At 50.0% G+C, this 23,831-nt stretch overlaps 1 protein-coding gene across 3 annotated transcripts; it reads right to left on the bottom strand.

The window, feature by feature from the left end:
- Nucleotides 1–202: 202 nt before the first annotated feature.
- Nucleotides 203–22,213, bottom strand: PEX5 (peroxisomal biogenesis factor 5). 3 transcript variants are annotated; one of them, XM_083481797.1, is made up of 16 exons: nt 22,008–22,213; nt 20,164–20,353; nt 19,764–19,799; nt 18,694–18,826; nt 18,324–18,458; nt 18,049–18,154; nt 15,678–15,768; nt 14,415–14,537; nt 13,012–13,104; nt 11,753–11,872; nt 9,808–9,951; nt 9,381–9,451; nt 6,386–6,604; nt 5,649–5,814; nt 4,538–4,695; nt 203–1,325 (listed from the first exon to the last, which is right to left on the bottom strand). In XM_083481797.1, the coding sequence occupies exons 2-16, from the start codon at nt 20,311–20,313 to the stop codon at nt 1,124–1,126; spliced, it is 1,947 nt and encodes a 648-aa protein (XP_083337923.1). In that variant the 5' UTR covers nt 20,314–20,353; nt 22,008–22,213; the 3' UTR covers nt 203–1,123. The 3 variants fall into 3 exon arrangements, with proteins under 3 accessions (XP_083337923.1, XP_083337924.1, XP_083337925.1); XM_083481798.1 differs by having other exon boundaries at nt 21,641–22,029; XM_083481799.1 differs by lacking the exon at nt 14,415–14,537.
- Between the last annotated feature and the right edge of the window lie 1,618 nt (nt 22,214–23,831).

The raw sequence follows: 23,831 nt of genomic DNA, 5'->3' as shown, positions 1-23,831 counted from the left end.
CTCATCCGCAGAGATTTAGAAACTACACAGCTGAGGGGGGGGGGAAGCATCAGCCTAGTTATTTTAGCTTTATTCTGCAGAGTAGGACTTCTGAATGAAAAGGGGAGTATCAAATAGATGCAGACGTGGAGGATAAGGGGGAAAGGAATGCAGAGGCTCCCGCAAAGGAATGCTTTCATGCTCAAGAATGAAAAGCAGGCAGTTTCATTTGGCAGGTTTAATTCTTTTTCCCTTCTATTATACAAAATATTTTACAATTTAAAAACATTTCCCAACAAAAATCATATACAGATATTTATAATTAAAGGGCCCAATTACACAGAAGGGGAGAATCATATGCACAGAGATAACCAGTCCCCTTTTACTTTACAAAAGAGCTAAGGGGCAGAAGGATAATTAAGACATAGGTCCTGCCCTGATCTTTTGAAGTGCGTCAGTTAAACCCCATTTCTGCCCCCCCCCCCAATGAACATCGCACTGGAGAGCTTACTCCCTTCACTCACTTCTTCCCCGGGCGAGTTGGGACAAAACACAACACTGTAGAAAATACGCTATGCTGGTGCCCAGTGAGATATGTCCGATCGTTTTGTGTCGTACCTTAAAAGTTAGCAGCACCTTTTTGAAGACGAGAGCCCAGAATTCCACACCATGATTCATTCATCCCTTTCGGAAAAAAGACACTTAAGTAGAATGATCATGTAAAACGATGTGCCAAAGACACTACAGAGAGGTGCAATTTCAGCGCACAGGTGAAGTGCAGGGGGAAGTATAAACATTTTCCTGCTCAAGGGGATTTGATTCGCTGGAGAAAGCAAACCCAGAAGATGTTAAGGGAGACCCACAAGCCAGCTAACTGCTGCTGAACACAGACTACAATTCTCCAATGGTAGGTCCAAGATAAAACCATGAGCGCCTGAACAGCCCTGGACCGAAGACAACTGAAAATGCATTGGCGTGTAGTTCTCTGAAACATGGGGGTGGGAAGTGAGATTGGGTGGTGGGGCAGGGGAGAGGAAGCTGCCTGAATGAGGTGTGCATATGTTGGCAGATGGGGAGCTGTGGGCAGGGGAGATCAGCGCTGGCGAGGGCTCATCCTGCACTCGCAGGGGAGCCCATCGAAGAGTCACTGCTGAATCCCAAAAGCTTGCAGCAGTGTGGGAAGGTCCCGGGCGTCAGCCGCCCCATAAAGGTCACTCTGGCCCAGCATGGAGAGCGCCATACGGAGGGTGCTCCAGATGTTGTCCGACATGGCCCCCTGCTGGCCTCGCGGCCCCCGGCTCTTCTGTTGCATGTGTAAGGCCTCCAGGAAGTGCTCCACAGCCTCCCTGTTTGAAGACGGCAAGAAAGCAGGTGTCAAAGGGAAGCAGAGAGAAGGGAACGTGGAGGAAAACCCAGGAATTAGGCATGGTGTCAGGAACAAGCCAGCAGTAATAATAATAATAATAATAATAATAATAATAATAATAATAATAATAATAATTTTTATTTATACCCCGCCCTCCCCAGCCAAGGCCGGGCTCAGAGCGGCTCACAAGCAATAATAAAAACAAGTTGAATGATTACAACTTAAAAACAAAATTAAAACACAACATTAAAATATTAAAATGTAGCCTCATCACAGGAGGAGAAGGAAAAGAAAAAAGAAAGAGAGGGAGGGAATCAAATTGGCTCCAAGCCAAAGGCCAGGCGGAACAACTCTGTCTTACAGGCCCTGCAAAAAGAAATCAGATCCTGTAGGGCCCTGGTCTCATGAGGCAGAGCGTTCCACCAGGCCGGAGCCAGTGTTGAAAAGGCCCTGGCTCTGGTTGAGGCTAATCTAACTTCCTTAGGGCCCGGGACCACTAGGGTGTTGCCATTTATGGACCTTGAGGCTCTCCGTGGGGCATACCAGGAGAGGCGGTCCCGTAGGTACGAGGGTCCTAGGCCGTGAAGGGCTTTAAAGGTCAAAACCAGCACCTTAAATCTGACCCTGTACTCCACCGGGAGCCAGTGCAGCTGGAAAAGCACTGGGTGAATATGCTCCCATGGCAGAGACCCCGTGAGGAGCCTTGCTGCAGCATTCTGCACCCGCTGGAGTTTCTGGGACAGCTTCAAGGGCAGCCCCACGTAGAGCGAATTACAGTAGTCAAGCCTGGAGGTGACCGTCGCATGGATCACTGTGGCCAGGTCGGGGCAGGAAAGGTAAGGGACCTTTCAAGTTGGGAGTGAACTCTTTCAATAGCAAGAACAAGTTTGACACAGGAGTGTCGGGCCTTTGCAACTCATCTCCGCCAGGTGTTGCCCCCTTGAAGCAGTTGCTGGGACTGAAGGTCCACAGCTGCCGAAGTCCCCTTCTCCCCAGGGCTTGTCTCAAGCTATCAGAGACTATGCCTGCATGAAGCCAACTTCTCCACCCTCTTCATGCCTCTGCTGGTTCCAGGAGACGAGGGTGGGGAAGGTGAGCTTTCTGCAGCAGGAGGGAGAGACACCTGTGACTCTTAAGAAGCCGGACTCATCTCTGCCTCTTGGCCTCAACTTACTTGCTTCTGCTCCTGCCTCCGCTTCTGGACTTGTCTCTGCCACAGACTCTTCCAGCTCACTAAGCCCTGTTACCTCTTCAGCTTCCAAAACCACCTCCTCCCTATGCTTTCCCCCTCTGACCACTCATTGTTGTCCCACCACCACTCCCTGGGCTCTGAGTCCTCTTCCCTTGATGGCTCCTCTCCTGGTTCCCTCCCCCATTCCTCTGCATCCAACCAGCGCACGACACATGGCAAGATCAAGGCAGCAGTTCCAGGGCTCCCACGCTCTTCCATGCCCCCTGATTGTCAAGCAACAATTCCCCAGGAGCTATGGAAATACATTGGTAATAGACGCTGCTCTACTCCTGCTTAACCCTTGCAAATCGTAAAGCCAAGGCAAGAAGCCAATCACGGCCAAACCATCTGCATGGAAGAAGCATCGCTATTATTATTTTTTGCTCATATAGTATTTTTTAATTAGTTTTCAATTACAATAACCCAATAAATGCCTCATTGTCAATACCAAATTATAATACAATTAATAATGCCAATTGTTCAGATGCCAAATTTTATTATTTTGTTGGCCCCCCTGCGTGCTAGAATTGATGATTCGATAATTTACTTTAACTCTGCATTCCAAAAAAGCATCACTAATTTTTAAAGGTGCCTCTGACCCCAGGCGATAGGTAATATTTGGCAGGGAACTGGAACCACAGAACCCACAGACCAGGCTCCAAAACAAAGACATACCGTATTTTTCGCCCTATAAGACGCACTTTTTCCCCTCCAAAAATGAAGGGGAAATCTGGGTGCGTCCTATGGGGCGAATGCAGGCTTTCGCTGAAGCCTGGAGAGCGAGAGGGGTCCGTGCGCACCGACCCCTCTCGCTCTCCAGGCTTCAGGAAGCTATCCCAAGTCTTGCAAGCCCGACGGGATGTCCCGCGTGCTCGCAAGGCTTGCGGGCAGCAGCCTGCACCCAAAAGCTGGGGACAGCGGGGAGGCGCAGCGCCGCCACCCCGCTATTCCCCGACCTGATCTGGAGGCTGGTGGGGGGAGAAGCAAGCCTGCTTCTCCCCCCTACCAGCCCCACAAGCTCGCGGGATAGGGGGATGGCGAAGCGCTGCCATCCCGCTATTCCCCGACCTGAACTGGAGGCTGGGGGTGGGAGAAGCAAGCCTGCTTCTCCCCCCGCCAGCCCCACAACCTCCAGATCAGGTCGGGGAATAGCGGGATGGCGGTGCTCCGCCATCCCCCTATTCCCCGACCTGATCTGGAGGCTGGGGGTGGGAGAAGCAAGCCTGCTTCTCCCCCCGCCAGCCCCACGAGCTCGCGGGATAGCGGCCAAGCTGTCCCTGAAGGCAGAAGAGGGAGACGGAGCACTCCATCTCCCTCTTCTAGCTTGGGATGGTTGCGCAAACCTGGGGGGAAATCAGATTTTTTCCTTTGATTCCCCCCCCCCCAAAAAAAATAGGTGCGTCCTATGGGCCGGTGCATCCTATAGGGCGAAAAATACGGTATCCACAGTGCTTCCAGTTAAAGGATTGATCCGACCTATAGAAAGGCACGGAGAACTCCTTCCTTTAAGCATTCAAACGAGAAACCACCAAGGGTGAGCGAAGGTGACCATTTTGACTTGGTAACGGCCTGGCGACAGGCTTCTAGTCTCTCCTCATCTCAGAACACTACCGCTTGCAAAAAGCAGCCCAGCTGGTGAAGAGGACTCCAGGCTCCCTCTTCAAATGCCCCACCACCACCACCCAGCAGCTTCTGGTTAGCTTCCATGGCTCTTGGGAATGATTTCAGACTTTCCCTGAGATGCAGAAAAGCACAGCTGACATCTGCCTGGGCTCCGTCCACATTCCAAAAGACGAGCGAATCATGCCCAAGAAGAGCCACAAAACCACAATCAGAATGGCGCCGTTTTCACCAGATCTCAAGAAGTGGACCCATAATTTGGTCAACAGCTATGGGGGCATAGGGGGCAGAGGCAGCCTGACCTTTCCTTGTCCCTCTTTGCCAACCCTTAAGCCGCTCACCTGTGGGCGCCAAGGTTGATGCAGCTGATGCCGAGATTGTAGCGGGAGCGGATGTAGCCAGGCTGCAGTTCCAAGGCATGCCTATAGGCTGCCACAGCTTCTTCACTGCGGTTTCCATTGGCCAAAGTAGCCCCTAGTTTGTTCCAGAGGAGATGATCCTGCGAGGAGACCAGACAGAGCCTTATTAAACCCAAGAGTTCTTCCACAGAGAGTCCATGCTTCATTAAAGAGCAGCACATTCCTTCCCAGCTTCCAGACCCCACCTACTGGTGACCCCTGTATCCCTCAAGTTCCCCATGATTTTAAAAAGCTCACTGGTACCCACATTGCATAGTTATTTATAGGTCCAATTCCAGGTGCTTTTGTTTAGATAACAATACTTTTCTGAGCACAACTCAAAGTGTTGGTGCTGATCTTTAAAGCCCTAAACGGCCTTGGCCCAGTATACCTGAAGGAGCGTCTCCACCCCCATCGTTCTGCCTGAACACTAAGGTCCAGCTCCGAGGGCCTTCTGGCGGTTCCCTCATTATGAGAAGTAAAGCTACAGGGAACCAGGCAGAGGGCCTTCTCGGTAGTGGCACCCGCCCTGTGGAATGCACTCCCATCGGATGTCAAGGAGATGAGTAACTATACAACTTTTAGAAGACATCCAAAAGCAGCCCCGTATAGGGAAGCTTTTTAACGTGTCATGTTTTATTATGTTTTATGTTCAGATGGGCGGGATGCAAATAATAAATTATTATTAGTAGTAGATGTTTAAAGCCCACGGCAGTCTAGAATCCGGACACTTAAAGAACTGCCTTCACCTTTATGAACCTGCCTTTGCCTTAAAGTTGACGGAATGACTGTGGGCTTTGATTTTGAAAATGAAATAACCATCCCCCCACTTAGCAGGGTTCAAGAGAAGGCCAAGTCCGAACTCATTTGCCTCTGATGTGCTCTATTTTCTATGTGGGCACATTTATTTGTTCTTCGCATGGTTGAGCATTCAGGTCAGGCAATCCCCACACCCGCGAACTGAGCAGTGCAGCCCTGATGCAGGATCCCCACCCTGTAAGTCCACCTCCCCAACCTCACCCTTTTCTCAGCCACGCTTGCGCTCACGCCTTACATTGGGCCGCGCACTCAGCGCAGCAGTGAAGCAGTCCACAGCCTTCTCGTACTCGCCGCTCAGGTTGAAGAGAACGCCCAAGCCACACTGAACGTCAGGGTCCACGGCAGAGGTGTTGCTACGCACAGCCGCCAGGAAGAGCTCCTTTACTTCCACAAAGAGCGAGCTGGGACGCGTGTGGAAAGGACAGAGAAATGTACAGGTAAAAAAGGTAAAGGACCCCTGGACAGTTCAGTCCAGTCAAAGGTGACTATGGGGTTGCAGCGCTCATCTCGCTTTCAGGCCGAGGGAGCCGGTGTTTGTCTGCAGATAGCTTTTTCGGGGCATGTGATCAGCATGACTAAACCGATTCTGGCACAACGGAACACTGTGTTGAAAACCAGAGCGCACGGAAATGCCGTTTACCTTCCGCCGGAGCGGTACCTATTTATCTACTTGCACTGGCGTGCTTTCGAACTGCTAGGTTGGCAGGAGCTGGGACAGAGCAACAGGAACCCACCCCATCGTGGGGATTCGAACTGCTGACCTTCTGATCGGCAAGCCCAAGAAGCTCAGTGGGTTAGACCACAGTGCCACCCGCGCCCAGAAAGATATACAACAGGGTAATGAATCACAGAATTGCAGAGCTGGAAGGGAGCCCTGAGGGTCAACCGGGCCACACCCCTGCTGTGCAGGAACCCCATCTGTATTTCCCCAGTCCTCTTCCATCCTCGCTTTCCCCCGTTCCCCACACTCACTCAGTTAAAAGGGAGCCCAGGATGCGCTTGGAAGGCCCAAGGCCCGGGCTGGGGCTCCCGGCTTCCTCCTCCTCCTTCCCTATCAGATGAGCGTAGGCTGGCTTGTGGCGCAGCCAGTCGCGCAGGGTCTCGCAGGCCTGCTTCTGCAGTGACTCGTTGGTGAAGCTGACCGCCAAAGCCATGAGCGCCGTGAGGTTTCCGGGCTGCAACTCCAGGCACCTGTGGGAAAGAGGTCAAAACATGCAAGTCAAAAAACTGAAGGGGATCATTACTGTAACCTCAGGAGGAGGAGGAGGAGGAGGGAAGGAGCAGGTTTCTTGTTTCTTATCTCAGAACATTCTTACCAAAAAGAAAAGCAGCCCAGCTGGCTGGGAGGATCCAGGCTCCCTCCTGAGATGCAAACCCTCTCCAGCTGGAAGATCTGCAGCAGCTATTGCAAATGTGCTGGCTGCAGAGAGCTCCGAAGCCTGAAAATTCGTAACAAAATAAAGCTCTTCCCCCACAAGAAGGTTTGCAACTGGGCAGCACTGAGAGATGGACCTCTGCCACAAACATGTGTTTTCCGTCCTGTTAACTCTCAGGTTTTCATGCTAAAATAAGGTGCGGCGAGCGTCTGCCAAAGGCTCAGGAACTGTGAGGGAACTGCCATCAGTCACGCCAAGAAAAAATGTAATTCTTCCCAGCTTCCTGGCCATTCTCTGTCTCTGCTTTCCTTTCCCCAGCTGCCAGTACACTACAGGTGTCATCCTTCCTTCGCTACTATCCTGCAGTTTGAGCACAGTGTCAAACTATTGTATTTTGCAAAGGATGTCTTACGCCGGAGACTTGCCTAGCTTTTTCATGCTGCTTGCTTTCCACAACAGGTTTGCTGTTGCTGGCCCAACAGTGAGCAGAATTGCAGTGGCCTTGCATAAATCTATGGTGCAGCTACATTCAAGAATACTGCATACAGTTCTGTTTCCCCATCTCAAAACAAGGGACTAATGATAGAGTGGAAAGAAATGCAGAGAAGGGCAACCAAAATGATCAGAATTTGGGGGAGGACCTTCTCTGCAGGAAAAGGCTTGGAATATTTTAGTTTATAAAGCAAAGGAAGACAACTAGGAACCAAATAGGAGGCTGCGATGACTGTGCTGTCTTTAGAGTCCAGCCAAGGTTCAGGAACTCAAACAAAAAGCAATTCTTCATAAAAACATTTAAAAAACTTTATTTAAAGGTCTGTTGGAGAAAGAGGGTTTCAAATGACATCACAATTTAAAGCAACTCGGAAGCAAGGAAAACAACAAAACTATCTTATCTGGCTAAAGATTAAGTACCGTATTTTTCGCCCTATAGGACGCACTTTTCCCCCTCCAAAAATGAAGGGGAAATCTGGGTGCGTCCTATGGGGCGAATGCAGGCTTTTGCTGAAGCTTGGAGAGCAAGAGGGGTCGGTGCACACCGACCCCTCTCGCTCTCCAGGCTTCAGGAAGACACCCGCAGCCTAGGCAGCCCTACGGGAGGTCTGGCAGGGATGTCTAGGCTGCAGATAGCAGCCTGCTGCCCAGCGCGAGGGGTGCCCTGAAGCAGAGTGCCCCCCGCACCGGGCAGACATCCGCAGCGTGGGGAGCCTTGCAGGAGTTCCCCTGAAGCAGAGCGCTCCCCGCGCCAGGCAGACATCCGCAGCGTGGGGAGCCTTGCAGGAGTTCCCCTGAAGCAGAGCGCCCCCCGCGCCAGGCAGACATCCGCAGCGTGGGGAGCCTTGCAGGAGTTCCCCGCAGGGCTCCCCACGCTGCGCATAGCAGCCTGCCGCCCCGCGGGGGGGGGGGCACCCTGATGCAGAGCGCCCCTCGCGCGGGGCAGACATCGGCCAGCACCACAAGCTTGGGGGACAGCAGGGAGGCGCAGCGCCGCCATCCCGCTGTTCCTCGACCTGGTTCTGTTTCCCCGACCTGCTTTTGGGGGGGAAATAAAGGGAAAATTTTTTTGCTTTATTTCCCCCCCCCCCAAAAAAAACTAGGTGCGTCCTATGGGACGAAAAATACGGTAACACACAAGACACTGGAAGATGAGCAGCAGGGCAGACTTCACTCTGGAATCATGACAGGAACCTTTGCGATGAGAGCTACTACATAACAGCCCAAAGCCCAAATTTAAGTGAATGATGGCCCAGGTCTCATAACCCGAGGCAGCCAATCAAGATGGCCAATTGGTACAGCCTTCAAGAAAATGGGCATTCACCCCTCCCATCCTAAAGGAGCAAACACCTGTTTGCATCACGAGTTCTCAACTCATTTTCCTTAGTTCTGCCCTTGAGAGCCTGATAAGGAACATCTGTGCTCTGATCCATAGTCCAGAATTTCTAGCAGCTTCCCCCCCAACCCCCCCCCCCCACAAAAAAACAAAAGCAAATTAGGCTTAAGGGGGACTGTTTCTCCACTAGGGAGAACATCACAATATATCACCAGCTAAGCATCACAATATACTGATATATCATAATGTTTTAAATAAGGATGAAACTATATAAAGGTGAACGGTAGCGCTGGGCGATATCTGGTTTTCAACATTGTGATATATCATTTGCTAAACATTGAGATATATCACAATGTCTGAAATAAGGATGGAGCTATGTAGAGGCATTGGCTAGCTTCACAGTTTTTCCCATACTGTGATTTTTGACACACACCATGATTCGCAATCTATCACCAAGTTCAAAAGTTATGAAACTGGTATCATAATACAGAGTTCAAACTGGTTTTGTATGATATATCAATATATCGCACATAGCTATTCTCCACAGAGGCTTATAAATTTATGAATGGAGTTCTTGGAATCCTATCATATCAAATCATATCAACGCTAGGACTCGGGTCGCGGAAGAACGAGGTTTAAAGATTCAGTAAACCACCAGCATCTCTAGCCACTTGGTTCCAGGCGTCATGCTGCACTTTGCCTCTGCAATTCCCAAAAAAGAAGCACAACCTCAAGGTGTTGCTACGCCAGGCAGGTTACTCACTTCCTGAGAGCACTGATGGCTAAAAGCTCCTGCTCATTCTCTGCTTGCGTCGTTCCCAGGTACTGCCAGGCCTGAAATGGAGACATGACAAGGAGTCAGAGCTGTTTTCTCTTTGCTTACCAGCAGCACTGGAGAGTAGGTGCGAGTACCCAACTTCTGAAACATTTCTGCGTCCTCTCCCCCAAAACGCCCAACTTCTCAGCGCTCTGAAAGGGAAGCGAGTCCACTCAGGGCCAAGGCAGAGGCTGCCCATTTTCCCATCGTCCACAGCCGGGAAACTCAGCAGCTAGCACAGTGCAACAAAGCAATGAGCGCTGACCCAGTTTGTCTTGACAAAGGGCCAACACTTCCCCAGTGGCAACCTTCCCCAGTCTGACCTCTTCCCAAGGAGAGGAGAGGAGGCCTGGTTCTGCCGCCCTTCACTCACCTCCATGTGATCCGGGTTCTGCTGCACAGCAGCCTCAAAGTACAAGACGGCGTTGGGCAGGTCTCCCTCCTCCAGGCACTTCAGCCCTTCCTCAAAGGCCTGGGGATGATCATGCACGGGGTTCTCTTCTTCAAACTGGTATCCCTACCAGGGAGGGAGAATAAAGGTGTTGTTGCTGCTTTTAAAGTGGATCTTGCAGCATTTGCTATTTTATTCAAGGGGCGGAGGATCATAGAATCATAGAATCCTAGAGTTGGAAGAGACCACAAGGGCCATCGAGTCCAACCCCCTGCCAAGCAGGAAACACCATCAGAGCACTCCTGACATATGGTTGTCAAGCCTCTGCTTAAAGACCTCCAAAGTAGGAGACTCCACCACACTCCTTGGCAGCAAATTCCACTGCCGAACAGCTCTTACTGTCAGGAAGTTCTTCCTAATGTTTAAGTGGAATCTTCTTTCTTGTAGTTTGGAGCCATTGCTCCGTGTCCGCTTCTCTGGAGCAGCAGAAAACAACCTTTCTCCCTCCTCTATGTGACATCCTTTTATATATATGAACATGGCTATCATATCACCCCTTAACCTCCTCTTCTTCAGGCTAAACATGCCCAGCTCCCTTATGGGACCGTTCATCCCATAGCAAGGAGACCCTCCCCAGAGCCCAGAGAGGACATTCTCTTTGGGCTCCGGGGAAGATTTCCTCATGAGTGGGAGGGGCAGCAGGGCTTTGTTGAGGCTGCTCAGCCTCCCTGCCTAACAGCTGGTGTCTAGGGTAGTGCAACAGCAGCTTCCCTGTGCATCAGCTGAGCACCCCCAACACGCGCTCTCCAGGGTGCTCCCCACTTCTGAGTTCTCGGCACCACATGTGTCATGCACAAGTCCAGAGTTGCTTGTACCTACATTTTATATTTTATTTACGACGGTTACTTCGTAAGTTGTTGTTGTTATTATTGATTCAATTTATATACAGTGGTACCTCGGGTTACATACGCTTCAGGTTACAGACTCTGCTAACCCAGAAATAGTACCTCGGGTTAAGAACTTTGCTTCAGAAATCGAGAACAGAAATCGTGCTCCGGCAGCATGGCAGCAGCAGGAGGCCCCATTAGCTAAAGTGGTGCTTCAGGTTAAGAACAGTTTCAGGTTAAGAACAGACCTCCAGAACGAATTAAGTTCTTAACCCGAGGTACCACTGTACTGCCGTTTATCAAAAGATCCTAGGGAGGTGTACAACATTGAAAATACATTACAGAACACCAATGATAAAACCATAATACCGTGGAACCTTGGTTTTCAAACATAATCCATTCCGGAAGACCGTTCGACTTCCAAAACGTTCAAAAACCGAGGATCAAAGGGCTATCGGCAAATTCAATGGAGTAAAATGAGAAACTCGCCTCAGAAGCCATTTGACTTCCGAGGCGCATTCGAAAGCGGAAGCGTTCACTTCCAGGTTTTTGGCATCCAAAACTTTTGGGAGCTGAGACGTTTGAAAACAGGGGTTCCACTGTAAAAAGTATAACGACAGACAGCCTAATAATAAAACAGTAATCATCACAGGTCATAGTCTATCACAGGCCATAGATTATTCAATAGCCATAGGCCTGGGTAAAGAGGGAGGTCTTTGCCTGGCGCCTAAAGGTGTATAATGAAGGTGCCAGGCAAGCCTCTCTGGGGAGAGCATTCCACAGACAGGGAGCCACCACAGAAAAGGCCAGTTCTCTTGTTGCCACCCTCTGAATCTCTCTAGGATGAGGGACCTAAAGAAGGGCCTCAGATGACAAGTGCAGGGTCTGGACATTGTAGTTTTACTAGGCATTGCATAATTAAACACACAGAGAGAATTCTGTACCCACTTGCTCACAATCTGAAGTTAAGCAACCGACAGGGATGAGGAGGCAGGGTGGGGAGAAGGAGAAGGCCCCAAGCAGAGCCTCTGCAGGAGTACCTTGTCATAAGAGGAGCTGGCAAGATCCTCGTAGTCCGTTAGCCAAGGGTGGGCCTCTGCGTCTCGCTTGGCCATCTCCTCCCACTCAGCCTGGAGCTTGTCCCAGAAGTCCACATCTGACTAAAGAAGAGGGGGAAAGGAAGGTGAGGGAAACCTACCTCTCAAATGAACGCAGCAGAAGTCTCACTGCAGGGCAAAGCTTTTACAGACTTACGATTAAATACAAGAAACTCTGCTTATAGAGATGGGAGACACAGAGGCATGCCAACAAATGAGCGTGTGTGCATTAAGGGATGTCCTGAAGTAGAGGACCTTATGGATTATATCTTGCACTGCTCCTTATATAACAAAGCAAGAGAAAGATTTTTAGCACCTCTAATGACAAGGTCCCCTGGCCAGAACCCCTCCGACATGAGTTTATATCTCCTTGCAGACACAGATAAGTATGTGACCTGGCGCGTAACACTCTTTGCAACTGCCGCTTGGAAAATTAGAGCAAATTATATAGCCAAGGTAGCCACCAACTGTAAAGGAGATGAATTTATTTGACCCTATCTACATCAAGCTAGGGACGCAGGTGGCGCTGTAGGTTAAACCACAGAGCCTAGGACTTGCTGATCAGAAGGTGGGCGGTTCGAATCCCCGCGACGGGGTGAGCTCCCGTTGCTCGGTCCCTGCTCCTGCCAATCTAGCAGTTAAAAAGCACGTCAAAGTGCAAGTAGATAAATAGGTACCGTTCTGGCGGGAAGGTAAACAGCGTTTCCGTGAGCTGCTCTGGTTTGCCAGAAGCGGCTTAGTCATGCTGGACACATGACCCGGAAGCTGTACGCCGGCTCCCTTGGCCTATAGAACGAGATGAGCGCCACAACCCCAGAGTCGGTCACGACTAGACCTAATGGTCAGGGGTCCCTTTACCTTTACGTCAAGCTATATTCTATCTTTATCACCAAACTCCGAATATAATTACACACTGTATTAATTAACATTATTTTTTAATATATTAGTGGCCATGTGATAATTTTAGCTTATAAATTTTATTGTTTAATGTCTTAACTTGTATATTAAGGTACCTTTATAGCTCTGTTTAGAGTAGCTAATGTTTTGATAATATAAATATTTTAAGCTTTTTGTATCAATCCAGTATATTTTCTTCTAATTGTTGAATGATTTTGTGTACATTGTGGCAGCCTTTGGCTATGTGCAATAAAACTGACTCACTCACTCCAGGGGAGCCCTGCCCTCACCAGTTGTTACGTTACCTCCACAGCAGTCTTGGCTTCCTCAAACTCGTTCTCCAGGCCCAGCGTGTCTGCAGAGTGTGCAAACTGATCTACCCAGGCTTCGGATGTGTTCTAGAAAGAGAGCATAGCAGGAAGGTACTTTCCCCCACCTCAAAGATGGATAAAGGGTGCAGCCAGGTCCCATTTCTTAACAAAGCAACAACAAACCAACCTATGGTCACGTAAAGCATACTCAATAAACACATGAGACGTAACCGGCTGTGTTCTTAGATAAATAAGATATACTATTCATAATAGCAAATTGTAAATTTCAACAGAAGTAACTCAAAGTTCACCAAATGAACAAAGCAGAAGAACTAGTGGATCAGATCACTCTATAGTCAGTTCATGCATAAGGTCCATCCGTGTAATGGTGTCCATTCCACCTGTCTGTTCATAAAGTCCAAACCATCCACATGAAAGGTTGTTGTTGTTTAGTCGTGTCCGACTCTTCGTGCCCCCCTGGACCAGAGCACGCCAGGCACTTCTGTCTTCCACTGCCTCCCGCAGTTGGGTCAAACTCATGCTGGTCGCTTCAAGAACACTGTCCCACCATCTCGTCCTCTGTCGTCCCCTTCTCCTTGTGTCTTCCATCTTTCCCAGCATCAGGGTCTTTTCCAGGGAGTCTTCTCTTCTCATGAGGTGGCCAAAGTATTGGAGTCTCAGCTTCAGGATCTGTCCTTCCAGTGAGCACTCAGGGCTGATTTCCTTCAGAATGGATAGGTTTGATCTTCTTGCAGTCCATAGGACTCTCAAGAGTCTCCTCCAGTTACATTTCCACAAAATCCTTTCACAAAGTCTAAGACAAGGATTTCCGGAAAACTAGCCTTGTTTCGCCATCCTGGGCTTCATCAGTAGTTAAAGCTCATATGTGGTATTACAGGACAGTGGATCTTATGGCATAGTAGTTCCCTTTCATGTGGATGGTTTGGACTTTATGAACAGACAGGTGGAATGGACACCAATACATGGATGAACCTTATGCATGAACTGATCCACTGGGTCTTCTGCTTTCTTCATTTGTTGAACTTCATGAGTTACTTCTGTTGAAATTTACAATTTGATACTATGAATAGTATATCTTATTTATCGAAGAACACAGCTGGTTACGTCTCATGTGTTTACTGTCCCATTTCTTGGCAAACAATATGGCAGGCACAGCAGAGCGTAAAAATTTGGGCCTACAGGACAGAATCATCACTGGAAGGTCTGCGCTGTGGGTCTTCTCTGCCCCTAGACACTGCTCTTTGTGCAAGTTGACACTCCTAACCCCCAGTTCCTACTCCCAACACTGATGATGTTGGTTACTGGCCACACAAGAGCATGTTGCCAAGAAGCACACAGCCCGTGAGCAGCAGAGCTCTACCTGTTGGGAGTCCTACCTGCTGCTGTATAAACTCAGTGGCCCATTGTTCTGCCTGATCCTGGTCTCTGGGGGTAATGGTCACCCGATTTGCCTCGATGGACACCCTCCCATCTCCAATCTGGCGGACAAACTTTAGGAACTGCATGAAGAAAGGAGACACAGGGAGAGAGACCATCACCATCCATCCCTAGGCACAACCTCTTCTATCTGAACTAGCCTGGACCGTCCGGACCGAGCAGAGCCGGCAGGAAAGAAAAGAGGAGGCACATTCGGCTTCCTTGAGGGAAAAGGAACCTGGGAGCGGGTCCCTCTCAAGCGGCAGCCGCTCAAAACAGTTGAACAAGGTCAGAAACTCTTATTTCCTTGAAAGTAACTCCAAGAATAGGGACGCGGGTGGCACTGTGGGTTAAACCACAGAGTCTAGGACTTGCCGATCAGAAGATCGGCGGTTCGAATCCCCACGACGGGGTGAGCTCCCGTTGCTCGGTCCCTGCTCCTGCCAGCCTAGCAGTTCGAAAGCACGTCAAAGAGCAAGTAGATAAATAGGTACCACTCTGGCGGGAAGGTAAATGGTGTTTCCGTGCGCTGCTCTGGTTCGCCAGAAGCAACTTAGTCATGCTGGCCACATGACCCGGAAGCTGTACGCCGGCTCCCTCGGCCAGTAAAGCGAGATGAGCGCCGCAACCCCAGAGTCGGCCACAACTGGACCTAATGGTCAGGGGTACCTTTACCTTTTAACTCCAAGAATAACACCAGGCTGGAAGGTCTAGGCCCAACTCCCACCCTCAGCTCAAAGCCCTTTCTGCCAACCTTTTGCCCTGGATTGGAAGCAAGAAGATCAGGGAACATCCAAATCCCAATTCTTAAAACAAGACTGCCCTTTTTCAAGGAGTTCAGGCAGAGAAGGGAGAGGTGTGTGGGGAGAAGAATGCGTGAGTGTAGACAGACATAAGTATTTTGAGGAGGAAACAAAATGTTGCCTCCTCTGAGGGTCTTCTGCTGGTCCACTCATTGCGAGAAGCGAAGTTACAGGGAACCAGGAAGAAGGCCTTCTTGGTGGTGGCGCCCTCCCTTCAGATGTCAAGGAGACAACTTTTAGAAGACATCTGAAGGCAGCCCTTTATTGGGAGGTTTTTAACGCTTGATGTTTTTATTATGTTTTTACATATGCTGTAAGCTGCCCAACAGTGGCTGGGGAAATCAGATGGGCTGATGAGCAAGCACTCATATTATCTGTGCCCAGTTCCCTACGAAGAGAACTCTAGTCTCTTTTTTTTACCTCAGAGTCATTCAGCTTTGGGTCATCCACTTTTGCGAGAAACTCATTGGCAGTTTTCTTGAGGTCGTCTTCAGGCTGGTATTCCTCATACCTATGATCAGAAAAAATAAAGGTAGTTCAGGAACAAGCTAGGAAGACGCTATGTACTTAAGCATTTGGCACGCCACCACAAAAATAAACCGTTGGTGTGTTTATTTTATAACTCCCAACCCTCCAGGTTGCAATGCAGCTTATAAAACGATCAGTACACAAGCATTTCAATAATAGCATTTGAAAGACTATTAAAATGGCAGAAAACAGCCTACACCACCAACAACAAAAACTAAAGCCATAATTAGGAACAGAAACAGAAAGGCAAATGAATTGAAAGGCAAGGCCAAAGGGCGGGGAGAGTCCTTCAAGTGAAAAGACAAGATTGCGCCAGGAGAGCCTCTCTGGAGAGAGATTTCCATATCACAAAATGGCTGTCCCTGGGAAAGGTGAGTTGTGAGTGCCTGGAGGCGGTTGGAGGATGGATGGTGGCTAACAGATTGAGGTTGAATCCTGACAAGGGGGAACAGGAGGCAGACGGGTGTGGGGGACTCCCTGGCCCTGAATGGGGTAACTGTGCCCTTGAAGGAACAGATGTGCAGCCTGGAATGGCTGTCCATGGAGGCGCAGGTCAATTCTGTGTCCAGGTCAATTCTGTGTCCAGGGCAGCTCCATCTGGTACGCAGGCTGAGACCCTACCTGCCCGCGGACTGTCTCACCAGAGTGGTGCATGCTCTGGTTATCTCCCACTTGGACTACTGCAGTGCGCTCTAAGTGGGGCTACCTTTGAAGGTGACTCGGAAACTGCAATTAATCCAGAATGCGGCAGCTAGACTGGTGACTGGGAGTGGCTGCCAAGACCATATAACACCGGTCCTGAGAGACCTCCATTGGCTCCCAGTACGATTCCGAGCACAAATCAAAGTGTTGGTGCTGACCTTTAAAGCCCTAAACGGCCTTGGTCCTGTATACCTGAAGGAGCGTCTCCACCCCCATCGTTCAGCCCAGACACTGAGGTCCAGCACCGAGGGCCTTCTGGCGGTTCCCTCACTGCGAGAAGTGAGGTTACAGGGAACCAGACAGAGGGCCTTCTCGGTAGTGGTGCCAGCCCTGTGGAACACCCTCCCACCAGATGTCAAGGAAATAAACAGCTATCTTATTTTTAAAAGACATCTGAAGGCAGCCCTGTTTAGGGAAGTTTTTAATATCTAATGCTGTATTGTTTTTAACACTCGATCAGGAGTCGCCCAGAGTGGCAGGGGAAACTCAGCCAGATGGGCAGGGTATAAATAATAAAGAATTATTATTATATATAAAGGAGCCTCTAAAGAGTATCAAAGTGTTTGGCCTCCTTAAGAGGGAGAAGGTGGTCCAAAGACATAAAGGACTTTCAAAGTTAAGCACCTATGTTCTCAGTAATGCCCAGAATACACCATGAACCTTGGGGGGAAATCCTTAAGCCCTAGTTATGTTCCATTTCCCCAGCGTGAATCAGCTGTCTAGCAGTCACATTCTGCTCCAGCTGAGATTTCAGAGTAGCCTTCAAAGGAGAGCTCCACATATAAAACATTGCAGTAGTCCAACCTAGGTAAAGGGACCCCTGACCATTAGGTCCAGTTGTGACCGACTCTGGGGTTGCAGTGCTCATCTCACTTTACTGGCCGAGCGAGCCGGCGTACAGCTTCCAGGTCATGTGGCCAGCATGACTAAGCCGCTTCTGGCAAACCAGAGCAGCACACGGAAACACTGTTTACCTTCCCGCCGGAGTGGTACCTATTTATCTACTTGATGTGCTTTCGAACTGCTAGGTTGGCAGGAGCAGGGACTGAGCAACGGGAGCTCACCCCGTCGTGGGGATTCAAACTGCCGACCTTCTGATGGGCAAGTCCTAGGCTCTGTGGTTTAACCCACAGAGCCACTTGCGTCCCCCTGTAGTCAAACCTAAAGGTTAACAAAACATAGGTAACAGCAGCCGTTTCTAAGCAGCTCCCTTATTAAATGCCTTTCTCCATTCAGTTCACTATAATTCTACTCAATATGGCAGGGCAACATGGAAAACAACAGCAGCCCAAAGAGCTTCAAGGTTCTTTGTTTGGATAACAATCTCCCTCTCTCTCTCGTTGATCCAAAAAGCCTTGAAAAAATACATTAAACTGAAGACCTCTCTGTCATGGTGTAATTTTAAACCTTTCCCCCTGGGGCTGCAGGAGAAGCCAGCTGCTTCATGAAAATGGACCTGTCTACTCAGAACTCGGGCAGAGTGCTACTTTGAGCTGCAGCGTGGATCAAATCCCAATATCTCGCCGACGTCACTGCGGGAAGTAGCAACAGAGGTACTCACCATTTATCAGCCAGGGTCTGATCTTCCGATTCACCCAGCCACAGCTTCTCCTCCGACTGCTCCAAATATTCCTCGGCCCACTTGGCAGGAGACACAGACAAGGGGTCTTTGAAGAAATAAATAATAAATAATAATATTTATACCCTGCCCATCTGGCTAGGTTTCCACAGCCACTCTGGGTGGCTCCCAACAGAATATTACAAACACGATAAAACACCAAGCATTAAAAACTTCCCTAAACAGGGCTGCCACCCCCTCACCAACTCCTGTCCCACCTGTAACCTCAGCAATGAATTCCTGGGACCAATCAGCTTCATTGTAATCGGTTGAGACGTCCACTGTACTGTCGGCAGCGCCAAGGAATTCTTGCGCCCAATTCTCCGACAAAGCCAGGGCCGCCACACCTGGAGCTGAGAAGAGGAAGTCGGAGGGAGTCAGAATGGTGCTAGCATCCTACTGCCCAAAAGGATGAGACAAGTCCCAATGGAGCAGAATTGGCTTCCCTGCCCTTCTTCCCAATCCATCCCCTTCCTCGGGGGGCACCCCCCCCCCTCAACAATGGATGGGCGGACATCGCCGCCATTCACCCAAGAAATATTTTGCTGGTCTCTGTTCATGCTACGACTCCCAGGCCAGGCCTCTTACCTCTCTGTGGAGCCTGCCGGAAGCTGGACTGCTCAATTTCCTGCATCTCGGCCAGCAGGTCATCCATCTTGAATGTTTGTGGGGCACGGGACAGCAGGGGGCCATTCTGCTCTTGAAGGAACTCTGCCACCAGCTGCCAGAAAACATAATATCAGCATGTGTTACGGCTGGGTGATCTACCATCCCAAACCAGTTGGAGGCCATATCATTATATCCGTTTCGTAATTTTTGACCTGGCATTATATTGTGGATCATGGTGTGTGTTAGGGCTGGGCGATGGATCGTCCAAAACCGGTTTGAAGTCCATGTTGTGATATCAGTTTCAGAATTTTTGAGCTGGCAATATATCTCAAATCATGACATGTTTGTTTGTGTGTGCGCGCTATGCAAAAATCACGATGTGGGAAAAGATGCTTCTGTTGATTCCTGCAGCCCGTTAGCTCTCCCGGCTCATGCAGGAGTGCAGAGAATCACAAGAGCAGGCACTGGGGAAAAATCACAATGTAGAGAAAACGGCGAAGCCTGCCAATGCCTCTACATAGCTCCATCCTTATTTCAGATGTTTTAGTAACATATTGGTATATAATGATGTTTAAAGGTAAAGGGACCCCTGACCATTAGGTCCAGTCGTGGCCGACTCTGGGGTTGCGGCACTCATCTCGCTTTATTGGCCGAGGGAGCCGGCGTACAGCTTCCGGGTCATGTGGCCAGCATGACTAAGCCGCTTCTGGCGAACCAGAGCAGCACACGGAAACACCGTTTACCTTCCCGCTGGAGTGGTACCTATTTATCTACTTGCACTTTGACATGCCTTCGAACTGCTAAGTTGGCAGGAGCAGGGACCGAGCAACAGGAGCTCACCCCGTCACGGGGATTCAAACTGCCGACCTTCTGATCGGCAAGTCCTAGGCTCTGTGGTTTAACCCACAGCGCCACCCACGTCCCATCGTGATGTTTAGTATCTGTTGAAAACCAGATACTGCCCAGCCCTAGCCTGTGTGCAAGGAAACAATATTGCGTGGGTCAGGGAGAAGGAGGAAAACAAAGGAAAGAAACATGGGACGTCTTACTTCATCTTCAGAGGCTCTTCCAAGAGGTTTGGACACCTGCAGGAGAGAAAAAGATTGCTACCCGATGGCAGAATAGAAATCGCAAAGGATTAAAGAGATGCCTCCCCCAACAGATTTGTGCTTTCTTTATCTCTATGCGTTTTGTTTTTTTACAATTTCAGGACAAATGGGTATTATCCATTTTTAAATAGGCAGAGATGGGGGCGGGGAGATAAGAAGGCCTAGCATTAACCACTGAGGGATTATTTTCCTTTTTTAAAAAGAAGAAGCGGTGATCCTGAACAGACAGACACTAACAGGAGTGTTCTTGGATGAGAGATAGACGATTCCCGGCTCCCCAAAGCGGTACCACTCTCCAACTCCCCCCCCCTCCCGCCCCTTCCCGCTTTGCCAAACTTACCACCTCAGGCACGGGGGCATTGGGAGGCCAAGCCAGGGGTCCCCGAAGCCCCTCCTGCTGCAGGCCTTTGTCCTGGGTGAAATGGCTGGCCAGCTTCATCAGAGGATTGGAGCCTCCGCATTCCGGCTCCACCAGCTCCCTCATTGCCATGGCGGGAGGCGGGAGACGGCCACAGCCCCACGACCCTCACCTGCCCAAGGGAGAAGCAATGGCAGACCCTGTAGAGTCACAAGGCTGTCGTTATTATTCATCTCCTGCACCAAGGTAATCTGGCGAGGCACGTTTCTGACACTGATGCACCGGAGAGATTACTCAACGGACTGAAGATACAACTACACTCGCAGCTTACAAACAGATTGCTTATAGGTGTAGACTCTGCATGGACAAATATAATGACATTTGGAATGTGTTTATACAATATATAGCACTGTGACTAAACATATATGTTTAGGATAATAACAATACTTATATAGTAGATGAGCAAATATGGAATTGAAACAGTTTGTGTATATAGCAAGAGAGTAAAACTTTTTCTGCACATATTATTTTATTGCTGCTTTATTTTGTTCAATTGAAATATTATTATTTGAAGGCAGCCCTGTATAGGGAAGCCTTTTGATGTGTAATGCTGTATTATGTTTGTATATATGTTGGAAGCCGCCCAATCAGATGAGTGGGGTACAAGTAAAATTACTATTAATAATAATAATAGACAAAAAAAGTTTTTGTAAATGCATAAGGCAGGTTTTACAAAAATTGCCAACAACTGAGGCCCCATTTGAATTGCAAATCTAAAGGGGGATCACGTCACAGCTTCCCCCAAATAATCATGGGAACAGTTTGTGAAGGTGTGACAGAGCTGAAACTCTCAAAGTTCCTTCAGAGGAGGATTGACTTTTAAGACACTCTGGGAACAGGGGTCTCCTAACCACAGCCAGGACCCTTAAACTACAGTTCCCAGGATTCTTTGAGGGGAAGCCATGGCTGTTTGAAGTGGCATGTCCTGGTGTGGACGGGGCCCAAGGGAGGCAGGATACGGGCAGACATTCCTCTGCCCACTTCCCGTGCCCACAAGAGCAGCACACCTGCACACGAAGTAATCCGGAATAATTGCCACTTGCAAATGATGCAACCAAACAGCACCACCACCTACAGCAGCCGCCTCTCAAGATGAAAGCGCAAGGAGTGCCAAGTCCGACCAAAGGTTGAACCAGCCCAGATACAAGCCCAGGAGCCCCTTCACAGACTGTTTTTTCACACACACACACCCCTAAAAATGTAATGTGTGAATGCAACGACACACCCGCATCATGCAGGCACTTCGACTGGGGGAAGGCAAACCCCACAGGAGCCAAGGGCTGCGGTCCCTTTGGGCCCCCCAGTAAAATATTTGAGGGGGCTACCCCCCCCCAAAAAGTTGATGGGCATGGTGCACATGCACTGCATCGTGTGATCGATTCTGTGGGGCGGGGCTTACCTGGGGCCCCCAATATTTCATTCCAGTTACACCCCCGCAGCTCCCACGTTCGGCTCTGGCCTCTCCCGACTCCTGATGTTGTGTAGAGGTGGGATGCGACTCTGCACATGCTCAGAGGTACTCTCCCCGTGGCTACTTCGCAAAACCCAAGGGCTGAGCCTGGCTGGCTGGAATTGGCGGCGGGGGGGGGGAGGTAGATTCCAAGCCAAGCTCCTAGGCACTCCCTTTCCACGCATCTCAGCATCGTCTGCACGGGGAGGCCGTGGGGGGGCGGGCTTGATGCCTGGACCCCCCCCCCACTTGCACGACGCCCCCCCCTCAAGCCAGCCGGGCTCCCCACCCCCCACCCGCCAGCAAAACAACTCACCAGGCTTTGCAAGGCCTCGCTGCCTCCGGAGCCCCTCCCTCCCTCGGCTGGGTTCCTAACTCGGGGCGGGGGCGGGGGGGGTCCGGCCAGGTGCTCCGATCGGGGGGGGGGCTCGTCCTCCGCCCAGTGCAACGCCGAGCTGCAAACTCCCGGCCTGGATCTTGCAACATTCGCGAAGAAAGCAGCCTGGGGGCGGAGCCAGCTCTTAAAGGCACAGGCGCCACTCCGGGGCCACCCGGGCGGGCGGCTATTTGCAAGGTAGCGGGGAGGCGCCACCTGGCGTCGGAAGCGAAAGCCCAGACGGGCTCCGCCGGCGGCGCATGCTCCTTCCTCCGAGGTGGAGGTGGTGTCAGCTTTGCTGCTTAGGAAGGAGTCCCGCTGCTTTACACAAGCGGTGTAAATTGTATGATGATGATGGAATAGGATGTCCCTATTTTCAGTAGAGAAATGTTGGAAGGAATGGTACTTTAGAGGGGCCGCTAATGCAGTGGCGTAGCGTGGATTGTCAGCACCCGGGGCAAGGCAAGTAATTTGCGCCCCCTAACCCGTGGATTTGCGCCCCCTAACCCTAACCCCCAGATGTTGCGCCCGGTGCGGCCGGGCCCCCCCCTACACCCCCCACGCTACGCCACTGCGCTAATGTAAATAAGGGTCTTGCCATGTGATACGGAAGGGGGGGCATGTCTTCTTCACCTCCTTCTTCGCTACAATATATCCATTTATTTCCAATTGTCAATGTCAAAAGGGACTAAAATCTATAAAATTCATAGAAAATCAACGTGCCAATTTGCTCAATTTCTCTAGGACTCCATGACACCTCCCCTGTCCTCCATAATCCCTCAAGCAAGGTGTCAAGACCCTAATCCTGTCAAATCACTCTGCCAAGCCTTTCCTCCGGGCAAGGCCAGGTGGCAGACCATGCATACATGGACCATTGTCTTCTCATCAGGTACTCAGAATGTGCTTATCTGCGCATATCTCCAGCTCTGCATATTCCCCCCTCCCTCCTCCATATGTTAATCCTGTGTGACCCAACCTCTACTTAATGTATTCATGATGTAATCTGTGTAACCCAACCTCTTCTTAATGTATTCATGATGTAACTGGGATGTATTTTGCACTGTGTTCTGGGACATGGAGGGAAATTTCAAAAGTCCATGTCACCCCTTTCTCGCGGTTCAATCTCGTCTGGAACCTGTTGCGCAATAAACTTGGATCTTCTGCAGTTTGCTCCTGTCTCCGGCTGAGCTCATTTTCTTCCGCAGGGACCCGCGGACTTAGTCCGACAAGCTGGGTGGCAGAGTAGTCCCGCACCCAGATTTTACCATAACACATGTGACACAGGCCTGTATCACCTTAAGAGAAGTACATGCAGAGGTTGGCAACTTGAGGCACAAACACTTATAGTGGAGAAGCTTCCTTTTAGACCTCTTGAAAAATCCCTTTTTAAAGGAAGTGCTTCCCAGGGAGAACTGTGCCAGAGAGAGATGAGCAGATTCCCTCTTGCATTGCCTAAAGGGCTGCAGGGGACCAGCCTGGGGAAGACCAGTAATTGGGACTCACCGTGAGACAGGGACCTCATTGTGAACCAAGGGGCCAGGATATGCTCACAAAAGATCCAAGGGGGCCACATTTTACTACCGACAGAATAAAAGACCCAGGCATATTACTCTGTTCTGGAGAACAAAGTACAACCTAGTCAGACTGTGCTAGAGGGAGAGGTCAAATCCAGTCAGCTAGAAATAAAGACTTTGCCGGATCAGCTGGGACAAAAAGCGTAAGCAGTTATAAAGAAGAAGAAGAAGAAGAAGAAGAGTTTGGACT

This window comes from Podarcis liolepis (assembly GCF_965112155.1).
Source record: "Podarcis liolepis genome assembly, chromosome: 17".
Lineage (NCBI taxonomy): Eukaryota > Metazoa > Chordata > Lepidosauria > Squamata > Lacertidae > Podarcis > Podarcis liolepis.
This window is presented reverse-complemented; position numbering and strand designations above follow the sequence as displayed.